This window comes from Athene noctua, chromosome Z (assembly GCF_965140245.1).
Source record: "Athene noctua chromosome Z, bAthNoc1.hap1.1, whole genome shotgun sequence".
Taxonomy (NCBI): Eukaryota; Metazoa; Chordata; class Aves; order Strigiformes; family Strigidae; genus Athene; species Athene noctua.
The window spans coordinates 91,227,228-91,253,071 of record NC_134077.1 but is presented as its reverse complement, the minus strand read 5'-3'; the positions used below and the strand labels follow the sequence as shown (position 1 = coordinate 91,253,071).

The 25,844-nt window shown below is 50.7% G+C and overlaps 1 protein-coding gene across 1 annotated transcript; it reads right to left on the bottom strand.

The window, feature by feature from the left end:
• Window positions 1-431: 431 nt before the first annotated feature.
• LOC141973909 (olfactory receptor 14I1-like) lies at window positions 432-23,922 on the bottom strand. Its single transcript, XM_074932898.1, has 5 exons — window positions 23,228-23,922; window positions 19,790-19,952; window positions 8,377-8,445; window positions 7,746-7,885; window positions 432-1,546 (listed from the first exon to the last, which is right to left on the bottom strand). The coding sequence occupies exons 2-5, from the start codon at window positions 19,795-19,797 to the stop codon at window positions 1,002-1,004; spliced, it is 762 nt and encodes a 253-aa protein (XP_074788999.1). The 5' UTR covers window positions 19,798-19,952; window positions 23,228-23,922; the 3' UTR covers window positions 432-1,001.
• Window positions 23,923-25,844: the final 1,922 nt, after the last annotated feature.

Below are 25,844 nucleotides of genomic sequence, written 5' to 3'. Positions count from 1 at the left end.
TGTATCCCTTCGCCTGCTGGCTCCTCACAGCTCTCCCAGCATTGCAGAGCCGTCATTAGCCCATGGTGTCCTCAGGGTCACATTTTCCTCCAGACACTCCTCCTTGGACAGTCACTCATTTTATGAGGCACCACACAATGGCCCACCCCGACTCACAGACTGTCCCTGGAGATCCCCTGATTTCTCCTGGCAGCTCCTGATTCCTCTCCAGGATGGCATCTGCCACCAGCCCTGCTGCAGGTGGGACAGCAGCAGGCAGATAAGTCAAAGGCAAGTTGCTGTTTCAGTGGCAATTTGCAGTCAAGAAGGGAAGTCTTCATCCAGGCCTTGTGTGGTGGTTTAGGCCCTGCCGGGACCCGAGACCATGCCACCCTTGTCCCTCCCCCACCCTCGGACCAGACAGGGCAGGGAGTGAGATACAAACCCTGGGGTTGAGGTAAGGAAAAATTCAATACAACAGTGTAACAAATAATAAACCAAACAATAACAATAACAACAACAATAAACAGTAATAACAGTAAACAGGACAAAAGATATACAGAGAGATTACCACAAAAGACAGCAAAACCCGCCGCGCGTGCTCTATGGGACAAAAGCCACACAGCAACTGTTCCCGTGCTTTGGCTCGCCAGACCTGACGTCAGCATGGTATCCAATAACCTGGCTGGAGCTACCTTCCCACTGCTGGGGAAACTAATCCCTATCCTAGCTGAACCAGTACACCTTGGTCCCGAACAGATCCTCCTGGGACTCTGAGGTTGTCTCACTGAACCCATCAAAAACATCAGAGGAGCAAAAGTCCTTTTGAGGGAGCAGCATGTCGAATAGGCTTTGTGCTGTCCCTGCTCATAGAGGATCTTCAGCACGGCCCTGAAGATCTGCACACAGGACACCACAACGAAAACAAAACATCCAAGAAATAAACAGGCAGAAATCACAATAAGCCCAACTTCCCTGAGGTAGGAGTGTGAGCTGAAGAATTTGAGGATCTGGGGTACTTCTCAGAAGAACTGGTCCAGGATGTTGCCTTGGCAGAGTGGTTGTGAAAGTGTGTTGGCTGTGTGCAGGAGAGACCTGAGCAACTCAGTGCCCCAGGCAGCTGCTGCCATGTGGACACAAGCTCTGCTGCCCAGGAGGGTCCCATAGTGGAGGGGTTTACAGATGGCAATGTAGCAGTTGTAGGACATGAGGCTGAAGAGAGAATATTCTGCTCCAAAAAAGAAGAGAAACAGAAAAACTTGTACAGCACACCTGTGGTAGGAGATGCCCCAGAGGGAACTGGCCATGACTTTGGGGAGAGTGGTGGAGATAGAGCCCAGGTGGAGGAGGGAGAGGTTGAGGAGGAAGAAGTACATGGGGGTGTGCAGGTGGTGGTCACAGGCGATGGCGGTGATGATGAGGCCGTTGCCCAGGAGGGCAGCCAGGGAGATGCCCAGGAAGAGCCCGAAGTGCCAGAGCTGCAGCTCCCATCTGTCTGTGAATGCCAGGAAGAGGAACTCAGTGATGGAGCTGCCATTGGACATTTGTTCACTCTCAGCATGGGGGCCTGTTCACAGAGGAAAAGACATCACTATGTGAAGACAGATTTCTCATTTCTATCTACTCGGTTTCTCATGGCGCTGCTGGATAACACTGAGGTGCCCTGGGAGAACCATGCCCTTCTGGAGGACAGGCTGCAGCCCAGCAGGACCCCACTGGGAAAGTCAAATGTCAAAAAGACGGGGTGTCCTGAAGGCTGAACTAGCTCATTTGTATCAACCTGAGCCTGCAGATTGCGAGGGCACATGGACATTTCACTCCCATGGAAACATCTGCATGACAGTGCCCACAGGTACTGCTAACAGCTGAACCCCAGCCCATCCCAGAACGTCCGGTGATACCAACCCGGGGAGCAGAGGCAGAAGGGAAAATATGGAGAAACGCCACAGCGCTGCTGTGAGGAGGCAAGACAGGGACAGAGGATCGGGCTCTGCTGGGTGGGAGAAAAGACCAGGGGGTTCCTCTGCAGTAGGTGTCTGCACTGTGTGCCCAGCTCTCCCCTGCAGACCCCTCCTGGCAGCAGGGCCCTGCTCAGGGGCATCTCTGTGTGTGCACAGGCTCAGGAGAGGCTCGGAAAAGTGCTAACAGGAACTGGGGTCTTAGTGCCTGCTCCAGAAAGGAGAAATTAATTCCCATCTCCCACTGCCCACCCAGCAAAACAAGAGGACACTTACAGTGTTAAGTACTGTGAAGATTTCTCCTCCTTTGAGCTCTCCTCACCCTCCCGCTCCCAACTGCCTTTCTCCTCTCTCTGCCAAGCTCCTCTGCCCTCGGTGCCTGCAGGCAGGGCCCTCAGCCCTGCTGCGCTTGGCAGAGGATCTGCTCCTGGGCAGAGCTGTCTCTCTGCAGTGCTGACCACTTGCCCTGAGCTCCCTCTGGCCCAGGAGCCCAGCCCAGCTCTGCAGCAGAGGACCAGCCCAAGGCATTTTAAGGACCCCTTGGGTAGGTTTGGGGCCAAGTCTGTGAACCTCAAGCAGTGACAGAAAGTTGAAGATGCCTCTCAAGAAGTCCAAATCAGATGCAAACTCCAAAGTTCCTTGGAGAGTTAATGGGTCCCAGTGAGGACCATTTCTGACAAAGCCTCCCCAGGGGCTGGTTAGAGCAGAAAACTACAGGCAGAGGTGAGAGCTAAACAAAGGCCATGTCAAGGTGGAACAGGTTCTGAGTAAATCTGGATGTCTTACATTCAGCAAAAGGGCCAAGCCCAGACCCCCAGCCCCTGGGAAAGAAGTCCTGTCCCTCCCACATTGCTCAGGGCTCTTCCTGGGGCAGTGTGAGGTGGGGATGGACAATGCCAAGGGCAGCGCTACAGTCCAACACTTCCCCAGCATCAAGAAGGGGGGGCCATGAGATGCAGTGCTGTAAGGGAAAAGTGCTTCCTCATCAGCATCAGGGGTAGAGACAAGAGCCAAAGCCAAGGGAAGCAAAACCTCATCTCTGCTGGGGGACTGTCACACTTTCCTCATCCCTTCATTGTCCCCACCACAGGCTGTCCCACCATGTCCCACACCTGCACCTCTTTCTCCACAGGCTGGAGACGTCCACCCAGCTGCCACACGCTGCTCTCACCTGAGCATCTCCCCTCCTTTACTGAGATCTCTCCATCCTCCCTGGCTGCTCCTGAAAACACAAAGCCTGGGGCTGCTCCACTTTCCCTCTGGGTGACCTGTGGCACCACAGCACTGCCCTTCCAGTGACACTTTTTGTGTCCAATCTGGGCCTCCCCAGCTGCATGTAGTGGCAACAGTTCTTTCCCATGCTGTATCTCACTACACAGAAAAGCTCCATCAGCTCTGAAATCCCCCCTCACCACTCTCAGGCTATTGCTGTAGTGCCTGGAGCCTCCACACTGCTGGGCCAAAGAACTCCAGGTCCCTCGGCCACCCCACACAGGCCATGGGCACTAGGTCCCAAACTCCACCTTGGCAGAGCTTCACTCAACACTGTCCAGTTCCTCCCTGCTTCTCCAAACTGAGAAGCCACACCCTGGGACCACCCATGTGTGTGGGACCACCCCAGTGCTGAGGGGAGGGGGATGGGAACTCAGGGTGTCAGGGTGCTCCATGTTCCTCTGAATGCAGCCCCATATCAGCTGCCCTTGTTCCCCGTGTCCATCCTCTCCTAACTCATGGGGCATCCCTGTAGTGCTCAGGCTCTTCTCCCAGAGTCGCTCTCAGCCAGGCAGGTCCCAGCCCATTCTGATGCAAACAGCATGAGGAGTGGACGACGGCTACAGAGCCCCTCTCCTGGCAAAGCTGTGGGTGCTCGGGCTCTGGTGCTGCTGAGGCCACAGGGCTGGGCCTAGAGGGGAAGGTGTCTTTGTGGGGGAGAGCAGCAGGAACGTGTGGAGCTCTGCTGGTGATGGAGGATGAGTCTGCTGAGAACTGAGGGGTCACGGGCAATGCTGTGGTAGGCGCATGTCTGGTACGGACCACCCGAATGAGTCCTCATGGTGGACATAAACTATCCCTATATTTGCTGAAGGGGCAACACAGCAAAGTGAAAGTCATCCAGCATCCTCCAGACAAGGGTGACGGGGGAGCCAGTGAGGGGAGGTGTCCTCCAGGAAATCAGACTTAGAAACACGGAGGACCTGGTCAGGGATGTAACAATCTGGGGTAAGAAAGTACAGTTGAGGCTCCTGAGAGAAGGGAAGACTGGGACTTCAGGAGAGCAGGCTCTGGCCTGCTGAGGAACCTGGCTGGAAGAATCCCATGGGATACAACACTGAAGGAAGAGGGGAGAGCTGTTGGATGGTCAAGGATCTCCTCTTCCAGCTCCAGAACAGCAGCAGCACACCCAGACATGCAGGAAGTGAAGCAACATGGCAGGAGGCTGGTGTGGATGAGGAAGATGCTCCTGACAAAAATCAAGCATGAAGAGGCAGCACAGGGAAGGTGGAAGCTGGCTGCCTTCCAGCCTCAGTGGTTCTGTGACTCTGCTGGAGAGACACTGGGGAGGGGGGGGGGGGCGGGCAGGGAGGTTGGGAGTACTGGAGGGATGAGAAGATCCCAGGGCCAGCTCCTGGACAGGTAGAGTCTAAGATCAGGTCCTGGAGAGATCACTACTGGATGTGTGTCTATATAGGGCTGTTTTCCACTCCCACAGCCCAGCATACAATCAGCCCAAACCTCGTTTCTCCGTCCTCCACTGGCAGTGGTTGTGCTTGGCCTACAGACCTCCCAGGGTCCCTTCCAGGATGGATGACAGTGCATTTCCTTCCACCACAGCTCTTCCCTTGATGATGACGGGGAGAGCACTCACGTTCCCCATGCCCAAGGAAGTCAGCAGGCATACATTTGGAGCGATCAATACTGACTTTTTTGTCCCCCTGAAGTCACTGACACAGGGCTGCTTGGCAGGGAACCTCTGATGCAGTCTTCATCATATCTGAGCTTAACCTTTGGTTTTCTTTTCCTTCTTTTCCCTCATGTCCTTGTTTCGACCAGGGTGGGGTTAATTTTCATTGGAGCATTTCATACCATGTGATGTCATGCGCAAGTGGGGTGTGTGCTCCTGGGCAGGTCACCGGTCTGCTGGTCGGGTGTTATTGCTGCTGTGGGGAACGGTCACTGCGTTCAGTAAGCCACTGTTGCATTTTACCCGTTTTCTTTTGAATTCACTGTTGTTAGTCTTGTTATCTTGTTGTATTTAGTAAATTCTTTCTTGTTATTGAACCCACGAATTCCCTCCCCTATCTTACCAGAAGGGGGAGGGGGAGGTGAATGACCGGCTACGTGGCGTCTGGCTGTCAGCTGAGTTCAAACCTCCACACCTCACAAGTTCTTCTCTTTGATCACCCTCATACACTCCCTACAAACAGCCCAACTCTGCTCTTTCCCCACTGTCCCTGGCTTTGCTTACTTCATGCCCTGCTAGAGGGCTGTCGTGTTGATTCCTCCCTTGGTCAGTACAAAACCAGCAACTCCTTTTATTAGCTGTGGTGTCCTGCAGTTTCTTATCCTGTGATCTTGTGTTGATGCCTCATCACAATCAGGGTGAGTCACCTGCACACCAACATTAACAGCTCACAGAATGGAGCTTCAGTTCAGAAGGCCTTTGAGAACCTCCAGGATTTGGCCAACAGAAACTTCTCAAGTTTTACAAGGGCAATTGACCAGTCCTATGAGGGGAAGAATAAACTCTATCAATCCCCAGGTGTAAGAAATCAGGAAAGGAAGGCAAGAGACAGGCATGGCTGAGTGGAGATATGTTGGTCAAAATGAAGGGCAAGAAGGAAATGTACAGGCAGTGGCAGCATGGCAGTACCCTGGGATGAGTAGAGCAACGCTGCCTGGTTGGGTAGGGACGGGATCAGGAAGGCCAAGGCACGGCTGGAGCTGAACTTGAAACGGATGGAAAGAGTAACAAGAGCTTCTACAGGCACATCAACCAGAAAAGGAAGGTCAGAGAAAGTCCATCCCCATGATGACAAAGACCAACAAACTAGTAACAAAGGACAAGGAGAAGGCTGAGGTACTCAACTTTTCTGTCTCAGACTTCATGGCAACCTCTCTTCCCACACCTCTGGAGCGGATGCACCGCAAGGCAGGGACTGGGGGAGCAAAGTCGCTCCCACTGTGAGAGAAGATCTGGTTCAGGACCCTCTGGGGAACTGAACATACATAAGTCTGTGGGACCTGATGAGCTCCATCCCAGAGTCCTGAGGGAATTGGCTGATGTTACCAAGCCCCTCTCCAGGATATGTGAAAAGTCATGGCAGTCAGGGGAAGTCCCCACTGCCTGGAAAAAGGGAACCACTGCACCCATTTTTAAAAAGGGTAGAAAGGAGGACCCTGGGAACTACCGACCTGTCAGCCTCACCTCTGTGCCTGAGGAGATCATGGAACAGCTCCTCCTAGAAGCTCTGCTGAGGCACATGGAGAACAGGGAGGTGACTCGAGACAGCCAGCGTGGCTTCACCAAAGGCAAGTCCTTCCTGACCATCCTCATGGCCTTCTAGGGTGGAGTGACTGCATCAGTGGGCAAGCGAAGAGCTATGGATGTCATCTAGTGGGGCTTCTGTAAGGCCTTTGACATGGTCCCTCACAACATCCTTCCCTCAAAATGGGAGGCGTATGGGTTTGACAGATGGACTGTTTGATGGATGACGAATTGGTTGCATGGTTGCATCCAGAGGGTAGTGGTCTATGACACCATGTCCAGATGGAGATCAATGACAAGTGGTGTCCCTCACGGGCTCATGCTGGGGCCAGCACTGAGTAATACTTTCATCAATGTCATAGACCGTGGGTTCAAGCACATCCTCAGCACGTTGGCAGATGACACCCAGCTGAGTGGTGTGGTCGACAGTCCCAAGGGATGGGATGCCATCCAGAGGGACCTGTACAAGCTGGAGAATTATGCCCATGTGAACCTTGTGAGGTTCAACAAGGCAAAGCGCAAGGGCAAGGTCCTGCACCTGCGTCAAGGCAACCCCCCCTATCAACTGCAGAGGACACAGGGTAGTGAGGGTTGAGAAGTTGAACATAAGCCAACACTGTGCCCTTGCAACCTAGAAAGCCGACCGTGCCCTGGGCTGCATCAAGAGAAGTGTGGCCAACCTGTCAAGGAGGGAGATTCTCCCCCCTCTGTTCCACCCTGGTGAGACCCCATCCTGAAGTGCAGGATCCAGCTCTGGGGCCCCCAGACTAAGAAAGACATGGACCTGCTCGAGCAGGTCCTGAAGAGGCCACAAAAATGATCCAAAGGTGCAAACATCTCCCTTGTGAGGATAGTGTGAGACAGTTTAGCCTGGAGGAGAGAAGGCTCCAAGGACACCTTGCTGCAGTTTTGCAAAACTTAAAGGGGGCCTGTAAGAAAGACTAACAGGGAAGCACTAGCCCTCCCAGAGTGGGTCCGCGCTGCCTGTCCACACTCCTCTCCTGCCCTGACATCAAACTGTGCTCTTTGGGGGACGGTGCTCACTGGAGCCCAACAAGAACCCGTTTCCTGCTGTGCCTCCAGAACACGGGGTGCCCCAAGGGCTGGCACTGGCTGCCCCTCACCAGGACACCCCTGTTTGCCCTAATCTGCCCTTGCCTGGGGTACACAGCGGGTGGGACAGGGATCTCCTCTACAGACCCCACGGCGCCCAGGCTCCCTCAGCCACTCTGCTCATCGCTGAGGGGCAGTCAGAGAGGACCCGGGCGCTGGCAGAGGAAAGGGGCCAAGGACACGGACACGCACACGGCTGCAGAGCGTACCTTTGCTGAAGGGGTTTATTGATCGTTCGAGGGAAACGGCCCAGGGCTCCCAGGGATCAGGTGGTGTCAGCCAGGGATGATCATCTCCTCGTGCCACTGCAGGGGAACAGGACAAGGGTGTCACGGAGTCAACTCCAGTCCTGAAAGACAGAGCCCAAAATGTGACACCCAGTGTCAGCTGGGACACAGGATGGGCCTTGTCCCCACCGTCTCTCTCTGCAGAGACCTGGGGAGGGAGAAGGGAATTGGAGCCCTCATGATACCCAGGACAGGACTTGGCTCTCCTGAGACCCATGAGGCACTCAAAGCCCCTGGCCCAGGGTGTCGTTGCCCAGGGATGCCCCTACATCTCCCAGAGCCCTGCTCAGTCTTCACAGTGATCCTGGGGGCCTGGATGGCACCAGAGCCCCTGCCTGGCCTGCATGGTGACCCTCCGGGGCTGCAGAGTCCCACAGAGTGCGTGGAAAGGCACGGAGACAGCTCTGTCCAGCTCACCCTGATGGGGGACAGGGGCAGGGACAGTCTCCTCTGCTTCCCTCTCCCACAGCCAAGGTCTGCCCACCCCTGAGGGCTCAGGGATCCCCCGGGGCCAGGGACCCTTTGTGGGGGTGGAGACACTGATGTTGCTCACCCAGACACCAACAATGGCAGCCAGGTGTTTCTGGTCCGCAGAGTCCACCAGCTTGTCATCCATGAGGGGCTGGGGAGAAAAGGAGGGTTAGGGACGTGCACTGGGAGGTACTGGGGGGCAGGGGACAGCAGTGAGGTCCTTGGGGAAGGTGCTTCTGGGACAAATGGCATATGTGGGTCAGTGGGGTGTTGTGCAAAAAGGAGTGGGGGTCCTGAGAAAGGGGCCCACCTGGGTGTGTGGCTGTGTACTGGGGTATCCTGGGGTGCACTGGGGTGTACTGGGTTGTAATGGGATGGATGGGAATGCAACAGGGACCCCAGGGAAGGGGGCCTCCCTGGGAAAACACTGGGGTGCAGGGGCGTTCTCTTGGGTTGCAGTGCGGTGCACTGGGGTGTAATGGGTCACACTGGGATGCCTGAGACAGGGAGTCTAAACAATCTTAGATTGATGGTGCAAGGCCTGCGCAAAAACAAGGGGAGTCGTATGGGACTGTTCGAACAAGACATACCAGGTGTTGATAACATTGCTAGGCAACTATCTCCTAGCCCAAAGAGAAGTCCCCCCTAGTCCCTGAAGCAACAGACTACCCAAAACACCAGTATAAACTGGCCTGGAAAAAAGCCAGAGAACAACTGAGGCTGCGCAGAGCGACAAGGTGAAAAGTTCATCAGCGAGGAAGAAGAGGTACTTCATCTTTACGACCCCTCCCCAGGAGGTTGCGACCCCAGCCCGGAGCTTGAAGAGCTCATTGCGCAGGCGCAAGAGGAGGAGACCTGATTACCATGAGAAGTGAGGGGAGGCAGGGGTAGACTATGTATATGTATAGGCGTGCTATGAATATGCACTATTTTGTAACATATAAGCCGGACAGGAGCTGCAAATGATGCGCATGTTTGTGGTGGAGCGATCCCCCATGCGCTCAGCGCTGAATAAACATACCCACTTTATAACTCCAAAAGTTATAGAGTAATTTCTCCACAAATCATCTTGGCGACCCAGATGGGACTCCTCTGCTCGGCTGCTGTCGACTGCTGATGGGTAGACTTCCTAGGTGCACCCCAAGCTCTTCTCGGAGGAACTCCGCTCCCAGCTGTCCACTGCGGGAGCAGACAAGGACCATCTAATCCGCGGACAGAGGTACGTTTAAGGGTAACGGGCTGCTGGTAAGACGCACAGAGACGTCTGGCGCACGGCTCAGTCCTGAGAAGGGGGTATACCCATTTGGTTTTGGCTTTGGGAATCCGCGGGAAAGTAAGATCTTTTGGGGCAAACTACCGATGACTGGTATATAAGAGGCAGTTTGCATTTTGGGCAGGGTACTGGTAATTACCATCACCTGCAGGATCTTGCTTCAGGTCATACTATAGTACACTAATTGTGGATATACTGGCTTTGAACTGACTGCTAATTGTTAATGGTTTATGATATATGTTACAAACGGATTTGGTGATGGTTTAAACTCGGTATATTTTGTGGTATGAGTGAAAAGTGTGATGGGCCCTTTAAGTGTCTGTGTGCCTGTGTGCTGTGAGTATGAGTAGATGCTGCTGTGTGTCTGTGTGCCTGCGTGAGACGCTGCTGTGTGCCTTCGTGCCTGCAGGGGCAGGGTGTGAGTGAGACACCGACGCCGCTGTGTGAGTGAGATGCAGCTGCTGCAAGATAAATGAGAAGTTTATGTTTGTTTAAATAATACACTGTCCTTGTATGTCTTGTGAAAAACATTGCATGAGCCGGAGATGGGAAAGTGAATCCCTTCTCTGTCGGTTTGGGTTAGATTTGGTTGGATTATTTGTGTAGAAGGAGTGAATGGTCGGCACAGGGAAATGATTTATACCTGCTAGAAGGATTGTACACAGCTCCTTCTGGGCAACTGGTAGTACCAGACTGGGTTCGTGAGAGAATCCCCTGCTTTCTCTGTGCTCCTATGCTCCTACCTTTGGTAATTTTCATCAAGCCTGGGTATTAGCAGAGTGCGTTGTTGATATAAGTGGTATTGTCCAATACGAGGAGATCGAGGTGTGCAGAGTATTGGGAACAATTATGGGGAATAAGCAGGGAAGAATCGTAAAGAAAAGCCCATTGGATTGTATACTCACGCACTGGAAAGATATAGCCGGGAGGGGAAGTACGGAAAGCAAGAAAATCCTGATTAAATATTGTAACCAGTGGTGGCCACTTTACAAACTAGAAGAGGAGGCTAAATGGCCACTGTTGGAGAACAGCTTGCAGAGAGCAAGGCCATGGGTCTCTGCAGGAGCTGGTCACAGCCACCTGAGGTAAACAGAGGAAAAACCCAGAGTACAGTTATGCTAACAACAGACTGTTATGTTAACAAAGAGAGAAACTGAGGTACACAATGGCCTTGATGGTAAAAACAACCTTGGGCAAGGAGGCAGGCCAGAAGAGGGAAGATGTTGTGACATATCCGAAATGCCACAAGGGGCTGGGATATTATAATGTAGCCTTTTACATGTATCCAATAGATTTGTGAGTAGTATGCATGATTATTGTAGAGTGCTTATATAAGGTGTGATTTCTTTCAATAAAGTTGAAGCTTGCTCTATCATTCATATTGAATCGGCTGCTTGCTTCCTCCGCCCGCTGCAAGCCACTAAATGGAACTTTCGACTATCATACACTGTTACAATTGATGTTATTTTTACGGACGGAAGGGAAGTGGGACTAGGTGTCTTACGCAGACATGTTCTTTACCCTCCGAAATCACCTGGAGTGGCAAAGGGACTGCGGATTAGTCCCTCCGCAAGACCCTTTAGTGCTTGCCCTGGAAAAGGATTATAAGGGAGAAATAAAAGGAAAGCTAAAAAGGTGCTGTTCATCATGCAGCATTGGGCAAAGGTGCACAAGAACAGATAAAACTCGGAGGGCTAATGGACTAAGTTCGGAGGACTTATTTAGACCTCCCCCTTCTCAGGTCCAGGAACAGGATGAGGACCTGAAAGAACAACCTATTCCTCCTGATAGCCCAGTATCTTCCCGAACACGGGGCCAAGCTCCCTCAAAGGTTCTTCAAGCACCTCTCAGGGAGGCAGTGGGACCCCACGGTGGTACGATGCTGGTAAAAGTGCCGTTTTCCACCTCTGACTTAGAAAAATGGGAAAAGAAAGCTAAAGACTACCAGAATGACCCGGAAAGTGTAACTAGGTATTTCCGCTTTATAATAAGGCGTAACCCGGACTGGGAAGATATGCAGCTATTATGCAGCTATTATTAGATCACTTAACTGAGACTGAAAAACAGCTGGTTTTAAAAACAGCACGAAATTTGGCAGAGGACCATTATAGGGCTGCTGGGGGAGACTAAAGAGTTCCTTCCCCTACATGACAATCCGAAATGGGACCCTAACCAGTCTGCACACGTGGAAAGATTACAGACATATCGTGAGTGGATTGCAAGAGGAATGGAAAGGGCTATTCCTAAGACCATAAATTGGTCAGCACTTTATGGAATCAAACAATCTGAGTCCCCATCGGAGTTCCTGGATCGGCTGAGGGATACAATGCGCCGTAGTACTCCTCTAGACCCGAACTCAGAGGCAGGGATACAGCACTTAGTCTCTCTGTTTCTAGGCCAAGCCACAGGAGATATTAGGAGGAAACTTCAGAAATTACCTCTTCCGGGGGGAAGAAACTTAGAGACACTATTAGAAGAAGCATGGAAGGTATTTTGGAATAGGGAAGAGGACTACAAGAAAGGGCACAAGAAAATTCTGGCAGTAATAAAAGAAGGAGAACAAAGGAGAATGGGACAAACCCCACTCAAAAGAAACCAATGTGCCATGTGCAAGGAGTTTGGACATTGGAAAAATGAATGTCCGAGGGGGTGGAGAAACAAAGAAAAAAGGGGAGACCGCCGAAGGCGGCAGATGTTAACTAACTTAGAAGAGCAGTGACGAGGACCTGGGGAATCTACCCTAGCGGATCCACTGGTTAAAATAAAGCTAGGGAAGGAGGAAAAGGAAGTGGAATTTTTGGTGGATACCGGAGCAATATATTCAGTTTTAAATATGGACCTAATACCCCTAGAAGAAAATTATGTTATGGTGGTGGGAGCTACTGGCCAAAGTGAAAAGGCGTACTTTTGCAAACCTCTGAAATATAAGTTGGGAAATCAGTTAGGTATACACAAATTTTTTTATATGCCTAACTCTCCAAAAGCGCTCCTGGGGAGTGATTTACTAGAACAATTGGGAGCGACTATTACTTTTAACAAGGGAGAGATTACTCTGGAGGTAAATGACCAAGAACTCATACAACTCATGAGCTTATCTCTAACCACTATTCCCACAGAAGGAGAAATTAGCGAGGAAATTGTCAATCAAGTGTATCCCGGGGTGTGGGCCACTGACACACCTGGAAGGGCGAAGAACGCTCTGCCCGTAGAGGTAAACCTCAAAGAAGGACAACAACTGGTAAGAATTAAACGATACCCTTTAAAAAAGGAGGATTGGGAAGGGATTCAGCCGGTTATACAACAATTTTTGCAAATAGGGCTATTAAAAGAGTGCGAATCTAATTTTAACACCCCCATATTATCTATTAGGAAACCCAATGGGTCATATAGGATAGTTCAGGATTTGAGAGCAATAAATAAAATAACTGAAGATCTCTACCCAGTGGTGGCAAACCCATACACTTTATTGACAAAATTAACTCCTGAGCTAATCTGGTTTACTGTTTTAGACCTCAAGGATGCTTCCTTTTGCCTCCCTCTCCTCGAAGCCAGTCAGAAAATATTTGCATTTGAATGGGAAAATCCTAGGAGTGGGCGGAAGACCCAGTTAACCTGGACGGTGCTGCCACAAGGATTTAAGAACAGCCCCACTATATTCGGTAACCAGCTAGCAAAAGACCTCGAATTGTGGGAAGCCCCAACCCCACCCGAAGAGGGAAGGCTGTTACAATATGTAGACGACATCCTGATTGCCACCATGATGAAAGGAATCTGTATGGCTTGGACGGTAAGCCTTTTAAATTTTTTGGGACTTCAGGGCTACCGAGTATCCAAGAAAAAGGCCCAGGTGATGCAACGCAAAGTGATTTATCTGGGCTATGAAATCAGTGCTGGAAAAAGAACTTTAGGACAAGCTCGAAAAGAGGCGATCTGCCAGACTCCGAGGCCACAGACAGTGAAAGAAATGTGAAGGTTCCTGGGAATGACTGGGTGGTGCAGACTATGGATTTATAATTATGGATTGCTTGTTAAACCTTTATATGCACGAACAGCCACTCAACAGAAAAATCTCCAATGGAATAAGGAGGCTATACGAGTCTTTGACCTGTTAAAAAAGGCTCTGATGTCAGCTCCGGCTTTGGGACTCCCAGATGTAAGCAAGCCATTCTTTCTCTTTTCACACAAGAAACAGGGAATTGCATTGGGAATACTAGCACAAGACCTAGGCCCGTATCGTGGCAGTTGCCTGTTTCTCCAAGCAACTAGATACAACCGCTAAAGGTTGGCCTGGATGCCTACGGGTGGTTGCAGCAGTGAGCCTAAATATACAAGAGGCACGAAAATTCACTTTAGGCCAGAAAATGACTGTATTTGTATCTCACACAGTGTCTGCAGTATTGGAAATTAAAGGGGGACATTGGCTTTCGCCCCAAAGGTTCTTAAAATATCAAGCGGAATTAGTAGAACAAGATGATGTGGAGATTGTAGTAACTAACATTATTAACCCAGCTTCTTTCCTGAGTGGAAATACAGGAGAACCAGTGCAACATGATTGCCTGAAGACCATCGAAGCAACATACTCAAGCTGCACAGACCTGAAGGATGCCCCTCTGGAAGATGCTGAGAACTGGTTTACAGATGGGAGCAGCTATGTTTTGAGTGGCAAGAGGTATGCTGGGTATGCTGTTACTACCACCCAAGAAATACTGGAATCAGGACCACTGCCTGCGAATACCTCTGCACAAAAGGCAGAGATAATAGCACTGACTCATGCTTTAGGATTAGCCCAAGGCAAGACAGTGAATATTTACACAGACTCGAAGTATGCCTTTGGGGTAGTCCATGCTCATGGAGCAATTCGGAAGGAAAGAGGACTGTTGAACTCACAAGGGAAACACATCAAACATGGGAAGGAAATTCTGGAACTACTAGAAGCTGTACAACTTCCAAGAAAAGTGGCAATCATGCATGTTAAGGCCCACCAAAAGGTGAACTCGGATTTGGAAAAAGGAAATGAGCTGGCAGACAGAGAGGCAAAACAAGCAGCCAAAAGAGAGGTAAAAATAGAGGGAGTTTTAGTTCCTGATGGGCAAATCATGCCAGAAGGTAAGCCTAATTGTACTAAAGAGGATCAAAAGTTAATTACAGGCCTGGAAGGATCATATAATGAAGAAGGTTGGGCCATCATTCCCCAAGGGAAGGTAGTAATTCCCTCTTGTTTAGCTAGACACCTGGTACAAGAGGAACACAGGAAAGGGCACTGGGGAGCGGAGGCCCTATACCGATATTTGGTCAAGAGTATTGGAGCTAGAAATCTGTATACCATAGTAAGACAGGTGACTCAACAGTGTGACCTTTGCCTCCAGACTAATCCTAAGAATACCCCCATTCTAGAAATAGGCCAGATTGGAAAAGGAAATGGACCGGGACAACAATGGCAAATTGATTTTTCAGAACTTCCAAGAAAAGGGGGGTATCAATATTTACTGGTATTAACGGATACTTTTTCAGGCTAGCCAGAAGCATTCCCCACTAGATCTGCCAAAGCTCGGGAAGTGACAAAAATATTAGTACAAGAAATAATTCCATGCTTTCGGGTCCCAGCAACTATATCCTCAGATAGAGGACCACACTTTATCTCGAAAGTAGTTCAGCAAATCAGTCGCCATCTGGGTATAGACTGGCAACTTCACACTCCTTATCGTCCCCAATCTAGTGGCCAAGTAGAAAAGATGAACCATTTGATTAAACAGCAAATAGTGAAACTTGGACAAGAATCAAACCTGACCTGGCCCCAGGCTCTCCCTCTGGCACTTTTGCGCATACGAGCAAAACCGAGGGCCAGGGAAGGGTTGAGCCCTTTTGAAATGTTATATGGCAGACCTTACGCGGTACAGAAAGGAACATTGATGCAAGTTGGGGAGGAAACTATGACCATACATGATAGCATTAAGTAAACAACTCAATAAAATTGGGAAACATGTATTTGGAACTCGGGGTAGAGGGTTAGATGGGCCTGTACATAACATTCAGCCTGGAGACTATGTGTATGTTAAGTCTCTTACAGAAAAGACATTGGAACCACAATGGGAAGGGCCGTTTCAAGTGCTACTCACAACGTTTACGGCCATCAAGATTAAAGAATATTCAGCCTGGATTCATCACACCCGAGTAAAGAGGGCCCACAAATCCCCATGGAAAGTTACACAAACTCAGCCGGGAAGACTACGCTTCTCATGATAAGTCTAATAATCTCCTTTCCCCAAATGCCGGTCAAAGGTTCGCTGAATGGCCATGGTCCCAAGCGTACATTGGGTATACTGGAAGCATGGGTATAACCAATACTAACTCAACCTTGACTTTAGCTACTGTAGTGATGCGGGGAATAGAGGTGTATACAAAAACTGAATGGAAAGACGTCAATGGAGTACCGCAATTATGGGGAACGGTAGGGCAAGAGATTAGAGTAGGGTGTCGAGTAATGAATGAAATCACCCATTGGTCAGTGCGTCAGATTACAGTGTCTGAGATCAAGATATTAAATCCCAAATATATTGTGTCAAGTATTGGTCATATATGTGATCCAAAAGATCTAGAATGCTGGTATAATTTTACTTTGACTCAACCAGCTGTCTCTGTGACATGTCTCTGGACCAAGGATAAACTAGGGCTATCCTTTAAGTTTAACATGGTGACTACTCTAGTGACAACCACAACTGAAAGCATGGTGACCATGACAACCACAGCAATCACTGTAAATCTTACACCCAACGTATACGAGGTCGGCCCATACGTGATCAGACACTTAGACCACAGCAAGTGCTGATCAATCCAAAATGGTCTCTAAAAAAGGTAGAATTACAGATGCAAGTTAACATTTCTAATATAGAGCCACGCTGTTCCCCCTTCTTACGAACCTCAGATGAAGGATGGACAACTTGGCTAAGGAAAAAGGGAAATACCTACCGGAAAAGAGCACAGAGGGACCTAACTGGAGTATTAGGAATCGAATTGGGAGTGTTAAATTCAACAGATTCAGAAGTAATCATGAACAAATTAGCAGCTACTACAAGGGATATATCAAAATTACAACAGCCATTGAGGTCTTCACTATCAGCATTAGGGGTACATCAATGGGCAATGTCAAAAGTAATGCCAGATTGGGAGCAAAAAGAAACAAAGGACCACACACTTATTGCTGAAACCTTGGGAGCATTACAAGGTGATATTGCCATAGCTTTAAGTTGCATACAAGCCCAGTTATGGATGCAAACAGTAGCAGAATCTGTAATAAGGGAAGGAGAGCAGGGTACACTTCCCACTGAAATTCGAAAAATAGTTTGGGATAGTGCCACAGAGACAGAGAAAAAGTTACAATCATGGTGGAATATGGTCAACTTCATCTATAGGCCTGACATGCATACAGTAACGACTTTTGTGTTAACAATATATGATGCAAAATTAATCACCATACACCCCATTGTAAGTCCTAGAGTCAATTACAACAGGACTCTGCTGTACCCCTTTGAACATAAGACCTGGGCTATGAATACTGGTAATAAATGGCAAGCAGTAGATCTCGAACCCTGTATCATAAAAGAACAAACGGGATTTATATGTGAAAGTAATACCTTAATAACCCAGGATACCTGCTTAGATACTGACCAAAAGATTTGCCACTTTGAAGCACGCCCCAACGTGCATTTGAGGACCATTGTTGTCTATACCTGGAAGGGATGTGCATGTTTAAGGACACTGTGTGACACAATAACCATAGATGGGCGAGAGAAGAAATTGATACAGCATCTAAATTATTGTATTTGTAATTTCACCATCATCCTGGGGTGTGATTTCACTTATTCTGCTCTAGTGGTTACACATTCCCTCTTGAAAAGCAGCCTCATGGTAAAGGTACTTCCTGTCCCCATAGGGTTAAATGTCAGTCATATAGAAAGCCTATTAAAACACCCAGACTTACACCGGATACTGGAAGAAGTTAAGGAAAAAGGGCAAGAAACTTTACGCACAACCTTTCATGATGGGGAAAGGATAAAAAAGGTCTTAAAGATGGTTGAGCAGGAAGGGAAACATAATTAGTGGGATACACTCTTCGGATGGTCGCCGACAACTACTGGAATCTTAAACACAGCCCTTCACCCAGTGGTTGCTTTATTAATATCTGTAGCAATTTTGTTGATCCTTACTGTAGCTATATATGTATGGATCTGGAGACTTACAAAACGCTTGCAAGCTATGTATGACACTTCATATCACAATCCGAGCTTTAAGCAATAAACAAACCAATTTGTAGGATAGTACTAACATTATAGGACAAGGGAAATAGATTAAGAAGTAGATAAATAGGTAGTAAAAGAATTTACTAAGTAAGAAGAAAAGGGGGGAATGGGACAGGGAGTCTAAACAATCTTAGATTGATGGTGCAAGGCCTGCGCAAAAACAAGGGGAGTCGTATGGGACTGTTCGAACAAGACATACCAGGTGTTGATAACATTGCTAGGCGACTATCTCCTAGCCCAAAGAGAAGTCCCCCCTAGTCCCTGAAGCAACAGACTACCCAAAACACCAGTATAAACTGGCCTGGAAAAAAGCCAGAGAACAACTGAGGCTGCGCAGAGCGACAAGGTGAAAAGTTCATCAGCGAGGAAGAAGAGGTACTTCATCTTTACGACCCCTCCCCAGGAGGTTGCGACCCCAGCCCGGAGCTTGAAGAGCTCATTGCGCAGGCGCAAGAGGAGGAGACCTGATTACCATGAGAAGTGAGGGGAGGCAGGGGTAGACTATGTATATGTATAGGCGTGCTATGAATATGCACTATTTTGTAACATATAAGCCAGACGGGAGCTGCAAATGATGCGCATGTTTGTGGTGGAGCGATCCCCCATGCGCTCAGCGCTGAATAAACATACCCACTTTATAACTCCAAAAGTTATAGAGTAATTTCTCCGCAAATCAATGCCCTGGAGTGTCATGGCCATGGGAGGGGAGGGTCTGGGGCCAGCAGAACCCATGGTACCCACCCCAGCCCTCTCCACTCGCCCAATACTGATTATCCCCTGGAGAGAGACCACGAGACCTCACTGGTCACTGGGATGTCCCCAGTCCCAGCAAGGGATGGGAGGACCAGTGTGCCCTCCAGTCCCCCACACTGGGTGCCCTCCAAGTCCACGCCACTACTTACCCCCAGGAAAGCACCTCCACTTGCTTCTAATAATGCCTGGGGAAGAATTGCAAAGGGTGCTCTGGATTGGACCTTAGTGGCGCTGGGGCTGGGACACAGGTGTCCCCAGTCTCCCCAGGCCTGTGGCTTCCCCCTGCTCTGAGCAGGAAAATCCCTTCTGCACCCCCCAGCCCCATTCCTCCAAGTGTCACCTGGGATACCTGTCCATGCAGGAACCAGGGGTGGGTATGGGGACAAGCAGAGCACGGGAAATTCAGGGCCTCCAAACAGAACAGGGTGGGGATGGGGGCAGCCAAAGACAGGGCACTGGGGTGAATTAGTGGACCCCAAGGGACTGGGCTGGGGATGTTGAAGGGCCAGGACTGTGTAAGATGGAAACGAGGGGTAAAGAGATTCAAGTGGAGGGGACATGGGGACTTCAAATGAGGTGGTTGGTGGGGGCAGAAAGAAGAGGACTGCAGAGAACAAAAATGAGAGGATTGGGAGAGGGATTCGGAGTGGAGGTTCAATGAAGGGGATCTGGGGACACTACCACTGTGAACAAGATGAAAGGCAAAGGACTGAGGAGAAAGACAAAATGAAAGGCTTTGCGAGGGATCAAAGGGAGGGCATTTGGGTACCCTAGGTAGGACATGGAGGTGATCCCGGGGATGAGATGTGTGGGGGGACCAAAAGGATGGCCCAGAGATGCACAAAAGGTGTAGAGGGGGAAACACCAAGAGAAGAAACTGGTTGGGACCCTTCCAGGAAGGACACAGGTCTGACCATTCAGTGAGGAACCTGGACTTCAGGCAAGAACATGAATTGTGAGGGAAGAGACAGAACTGTGGAGGGGAGAAAGCTGCACTGCCCAGGGCTGGGGTAGTAGGGAAGCCTGCAGGAGCCCCTTGCTTGGGAAAAGGAGAGGCCAAGGCAAGGGGTTTCATGCTCCCCACTACAATTCCGTTCTGCAGGAGAGCTGATGTCCTGCAGCCAAGACCCGTCCCCAGCCTTGAGCCCCTCCCCGTGGCACTGGGGACTCACCTGAGCATCTCCTGTAGCGCACAGCAGGGTGGGGAAGAGCAGGGCCACGCTGAGCACTGCAACCTTCATCTTCCTCTGCGGTGTGGTGAGTGCTGGGGGAAGCTGGAGACTCACAGAATTGATTGCAGGAAAAAGAGGGAAACTTGCAGAGGTACTCTCAGCCCTGTTCAGAGGTGGAGGAAGACACCACGAGTAGGATTAGCTACACTTTAGATCAACCTTGGAAAGATCCTTGTCCATTTCCTTATCAAAATGGCAAACTCATGACATTTTATTTTTTCAATATGCTACTGTTACATAGACACGAGCATGTCTTTTTAAGATGCCATTAAGCCAGCAGATAGGATCTTCCTGAACAGCACCTTTCATGTTAAGTAGCTACCAAATGCCATCCACCTGATTGGTGTTTATTTCAAAGGCAGCCTTGACCTCTCCGAAGTCAATATTCCTCAATTAAGACAGTGCATACAATTCATCAGTTCTTTTCAAAACAACTTCAGAATACAAATCACATCACACAATATTTAAATAGGATAAATAATTCAAAATATGATAAAAAATTAAATTGTGTAACTTGGTTATCTAATAAATAACACACAAAGCAGAAGCACTCAAAACAAAGTCTTCCAGGTGCCTGCCTGCTCTTTGACAACAGCCAATGCAAATATTCAAGGCGCTTGCCTTATATCTTTTCACAACTGATCCACAACAGAACTCTTATTTATAGGTAGTGTGCCATGAAGATATAACCTTATCCATAACCCTTAAAAATTACATATAATGTCAATGAAAAACCTGAGCCATTTACAGTTCTTGTGAACCACTTCTCAGTGTTGTGAGAGTTTCTCACAGGCCTGGTTTCTTGTCTAAGAAAAACAACCTGGGAAAGCAAAAGTTGAGGCTGATTGAAGAAATGCCTCAAACACTAGACAAAACTATGAGTCACAGGGTGCATTCTGTGGAGGTCAAAGCTGATAAAGCTGCCCGAGTAACACGAGATGCAGTTGCAGCTGGAGGAGGGAGCCATATGGATGGCCCTGCTCTGGGGCACCTGGGCAAATTTCAAGGGCCATCTGTCCGGTGAATGAACTTTGCTTCATTATCCACAAAATGCATATTAAAGTTAACACCCCTCAATATGCTAATGAGGGCTGACATGATCATGCTAATTACATCATCCCATGAAACACCTTACCCCTTCCTGTCCATGGGATACGCAGGTATGTGGGTCGACCTAGGGGACGGACCCAAGGAAAGTGTGTATAAATCAAGGGGAAGAAGAAAGGGCTCTCTCTCTCTGCCCTGCTGCCATCTGGAGAGAGCAGTGAAGAAGATGGATGCAAGTGAAAAAAAGACGGCCATCCCCTGGAACCCTCGCCCGCGGGATCAGTGCAGGAACCTAGACCGGTGATCTGTATTTCCCCATTCCCTCTATCTCCCTCTTTTCCTTTTTCCATTAAGAAATGCAAGGCATATTGTATTGCTCGCCACAACTTGCTAGATTCTTAGCCAATTATCGTGTGTTCAATTAGTACACTGTGGGTAGTTAATAAACACTTGGACTTGGAGAGTTGTTGTCCGCTCCATTGGGGATTTGCGAATCTGAGTCACTCATCCCCTTGTCAGAGCGGGACAAGTGCATTTCTATTGATCTCTTTTCCTGTGGACAAAACAAGAGAGGCTTTCTTTGAAGCTGTGACAGGAGTCTGTACCATCATGGGAACAAAACCAGTGACACCCTGGAATCCCAGAAGCTCAGACAAACCTCCCACTAACTTCAAAACCATATTTTTAACACCAGCCTTTGATTCCCAGCTTGTGTCTCACAGCCCCTCATAGCCAGAGGACTAAACAGAGCGCTGTCTTACTTTCAGAAACGACATGGACTGTTGGGTGGATTTGGAAGTGGATGGTGATTAGGAAGCACGGCGTTGGGGCTTGAATTACTGTGGCACATAACACCAAAGGATGAGTTTACAGAGGAACATGCCACCCTTACGGAGTGTTCCTGAACCTGCTGTCATAACAGTGCCATCCCATGAACTCAGCACAGGCAGCAAGTCCAGTGCATTCAGTGCTGCAGCTGCTCAGCGTGGCCAGTGGCTTTGCTGGTCCTTACACATGGTTACTGCTGACTATCAGCTACCGAAAGAGATGAGTAACTACACGCTGCGTCTCCCGATAGAGCCTTTCCTGGTTCTATCTCCTCCCAGTTCTAGGTCACACCACCAGAAGAAAGGCTCTCTTCCCATTACACAGTAAACATCTGTCCTGTTATCTTCTGATAGAGCATCTTCAGGGAGAAAAAACAGGGGCGCCTGAGCTTGTGGATCCAGATGATGCCCCTGTTCATCACGAGCATGTCCCTGCTAACAGAAGATCCAGCCATTCCCTCTACTCTTTGGGGGACTCATACCCTTGTAGAGAGCACTGACAGCAGACACGGGAGTGTCACGACCAGAAAGCTCGGGTGCACCGATGCCAGGTTGCTGGGAAAGATTCTGCTTGGCCTGTGCAATCCAGGCCAGCAGCCTCACCAAGCAGCTCTCCCCACACCGAGTGCAGAGCTGAACCTGTTGCCAGAACCCCACACTGGCCAGGGGCAGCCCCTGCACAGGGACATTTGGGCCAGGGCTGCTGTGAAGGAAACCACCCCAGAAAGGCACCCGAACAGCTCTGCCCGTTGCCGTTTTTTTCCCTGGAAGGTACCGAGTTCGTTTCTGTCCCTGAGACCTTTCTCACCACTCACTGCGTTTCCTCCCCCCAACCCCTGCCGAGGCCGCACACACCGAACTCCGTGCGTGAGCAGGAAGCACCAATTCCTCTCTGAGCACCTGAGATGAGGAGCTAGGAAATTAAATAGGATACAGAAATTTGGCACTGAAGAAATGAAGGTATAGCTTAGTGTAGAAATAAAGATGGAAGACTTAGAGATCAGGCTAGGGGCTAGAGGCCCATTAGTTAAAAGATAACTAAGATTAAGTAGGATAATAGATCATAGTTAATGGGCTAGGGAGCAAAACAATATAGAAATCTTGATTAACAGAAGCTGTGAGGGAACACTTCCTGATGGAATAGGAAGACAGCCCTAAAAACTGGTAAAAACCAACCCTGTGGTCCGGCCTGAGTCCAGGAGGCTACAGAGACTGCACAAGATGCCGAGGTTAAAAGTTTAACAGTGAGGAAGAGGAGCTACTTCATCTCTGCGATCCCAGCCCGGGACCACTGGGACACACTGCGCAGACACAGCTAGAAGGAGACCGGGGCGAAACATTCGAAAAAGACTTTTCAGGCTCATTATAAAAAGAAGCGGGGATAAGTCATGCATACGTATAGGCGTATTATGAGTATGTGACGCTTTGTAGCATAAAGCCAAGACAAGATGCGCAGTTTGTGGTGGAGCGATCCCCCGTGCGTCTCAGCTTTGAATAAACATACCGTGTTTCCGCAAGTCACACCCACTGGTTCTTCCCTGGGCACCCGATCGCCCGCTCAGCCCCGCTGACGGGTCCCCCGCCCCCCTGGGACGAGCGGCCGGGCCAGAATCCCCTCCCGGACCCAGCCGCCGGCGGGTCCGGCCGAGCCCTTCCCGCGCCACACGGTACCTGCACGCACCGCCGCCGCCGGAAATAACGTTACGGCGCAGGGCGGGGTATGGGGTTCGCTCTGGCAAGGACCCCGCTACGGGTGCGTGTCCCAGCGCCTGACCCGCGCTTGCTGGCGGTCAGAGGGACGCCCTGGCCAGGGCAAGACCCCGCCCGGAAGCCGCGTCCCCCCGCAGCGCTCGCCGCGGATCTGAGGAGGAGCGGGTGCCGCAGTCAGCCCCGGGACAGGGCCGTGCAGCCGCGCTTCCTCTCAGAAATAAACCCTTTTTCTTCCTGTATTCCTTTTTAAAATAGAACCAATAATTGTCCGGCGTATCACAGTATTGATCTTCCCGATGGTAAACCAGGTGGCAGTTTACATCCGTGAAGTGGTCTGGAGGAGCCCCGCCCCAGGGGCGGGCAGGGAGGCTGCTGGCAGCGGCCCCTCCCTGTCCGGGGTCGGTGCTGGGGGAGGAGCCGGTGTGAGCCGAGAGGTGCAGGGAGAAGCCTGGCAGCTGCCTGGAAAATCCATGACGGGGCGATCGCGCGGTGCGGCGGGAGCGGGGGCGGGGGCAGGGGCAGAAGCCGCCCCGCGTCGGGGGGGCGGTGAAGGACGGTGTCCCCGCAGGGTCAGAAAGGCAAGACGGCTGCCGCTGGCGGCGCGGCGGGAGCCGTAGTCACGTGCACGGGGCTTCCGGTCGGCCATGTCGGTTCCCCGGGGCACGGCGGGCGCTGCCGTTTTTGCGCACTCGGTTCCCTGGCAGCTACGTCGCTCCTAGGCCCGCGTGCAACGGCACAGCCATCGCTACCGGCGCGGCCCCGCGGCGCAGCCCGAGGGGCGGGTTTGGGGCGGTTTCGTGCCGTTTCCCGCGGGCTGCCCGCGGCTCCCCGAGAAGCGGTGTGCCCGTGCCTCGGGAGCGCATGCGCGGTGGTGGCCCGGTGCTGCCGCTGCAATATGGCGGCTAGAGGGTCGAGGGCAGCGGTGGAGCGGGGGCGAGACGGGAAGGGAAGCTTCACCCCGCCGCTGCGGCAGTGTCCCGTTCCACTAGAGGCGAGGCGGGCCGGGGCAGCCCCGGGCAGTTCCCTGAGAGCTGGTAGAGGGGCAGGACGCGGATGTCCCCCTAGGGGCAGGTGCCGGGCGCCTCCGCAACTCGCCAGAGCTTCCCCTGAGCCGGCTCTGGGCCCGCTCGCCCGGTGCAGCTGCCTTGAGCTCCAACACCTGCCCGAAGCCTGTCCCGTAGCCCTAGGCCACCGGTAAGCCCTGTAGTGAGGGCAGCAGGCTGGCCCGCGGTGCGTCTGCAGAAGTTCCTGTGGAAGGGGCGGCTCCGGCCGGGGCGATCTACGGCAACAACGGTCACTGCTGCTGCTTCTTTCCCTCTTCCAGACGCCATGCTTGTCCGTTTCTGCCCTGGGGATGCCATTGACAGTGCCCACTTCGGGCTTATGTGGGGTGTCTCTGCCTGGCCTTGCGCTTCTCACGGCATGGGGACAAAAAGGGACAGGAAAAGCCTTTCCTGGCTGTGGACAGTGAACAGGAGCTGCCACGGCTGAAGCTGGAGAGGCCAGAGAAAGGGGAAAATCAAAGCCATCTGGGCAGCACTCACCTTCCACTGCAGGAGGAGAGAGCCTGCCTTTCTGGGTGAGGAAGGAGCCCTCTTCACAGTCTGCAGCAGGCCAGACTGCCAGCGTGCGCCCAGGGTCTGTGCACATCACCCCAAGTGTGGTCCAGCCGTGTAGTGCACGAGCAAGCGAGGCTGCATGTGTTGGAAGCCATGTCTTATAAGAGCCGAGAGACACCCGTGTATCCTTTTAGGTGGAGGACAGCCAGGTGACTGGAGTTTCAGAAGAAGAAGCAGGGCAAGAGGAAGGAAAGAGAAAGAAGCATCTAACCTGTCAAATTCTCCCGGCAGTGCCGAGAGTGAGAGCTGCGGTGAGTCCTGGGCGTTCGGGGCCCTGCAACCTATCTTGTGCGTCCCAGTCCCTTCCTGCCCCTCTCTTGGACCTCTCTTCCATGCTGCTGTTATTTCTGTCCCCCCATCACCACCCCTTTCCTATACCTCTCCTCTCCTTTATTCTTCTGTCCTGCTCCTCTTTCCTCTCTCACTTTCTCTCTCTTGTCCTACTGCTCCCTTTTCTTACTTCTCTCTGTGCTTTTTCCTCCCTCTCCCTCCTTTTTTTTTCTTCCGTCTCTGTGCTTAGTGCCCTCGCTTTTAAAATTTTCTGTACCTCTGTTCTAGTTTGCTGTCCCTGTGTCATAATTTTTTCCTTTATTTCACCAATGCCTATTACTTTTTAAATGATCTTTTTCCCTTCAAAGTCTTCTTAATGAGTTCTTTTATTTCCTTAATGCCCTCTTTCTTTTTAAATTGTCCCCTCTTTTGTTTGCTGTTGCTACTTTTTAGTTGTGTGGTGTGGTTGGATCAGATGACCTGCAAGAGTTCCCTTCCCACCTCAACCGTTCTGCAGTTCTG

Bases quoted from the DNA above. Each gene is read 5' to 3' on its own strand.
- LOC141973909 (XM_074932898.1), bottom strand. The intron at 7,886-8,376 runs GTGAGCAACATC...TCTGTCTTTCAG, and splicing joins CTGCCATTGTTGGTGTCTGG to GACTGGAGTTGACTCCGTGA. The intron at 1,547-7,745 runs GTACGCTCTGCA...CTCTGTGAACAG, and splicing joins AATAAACCCCTTCAGCAAAG to GCCCCCATGCTGAGAGTGAA.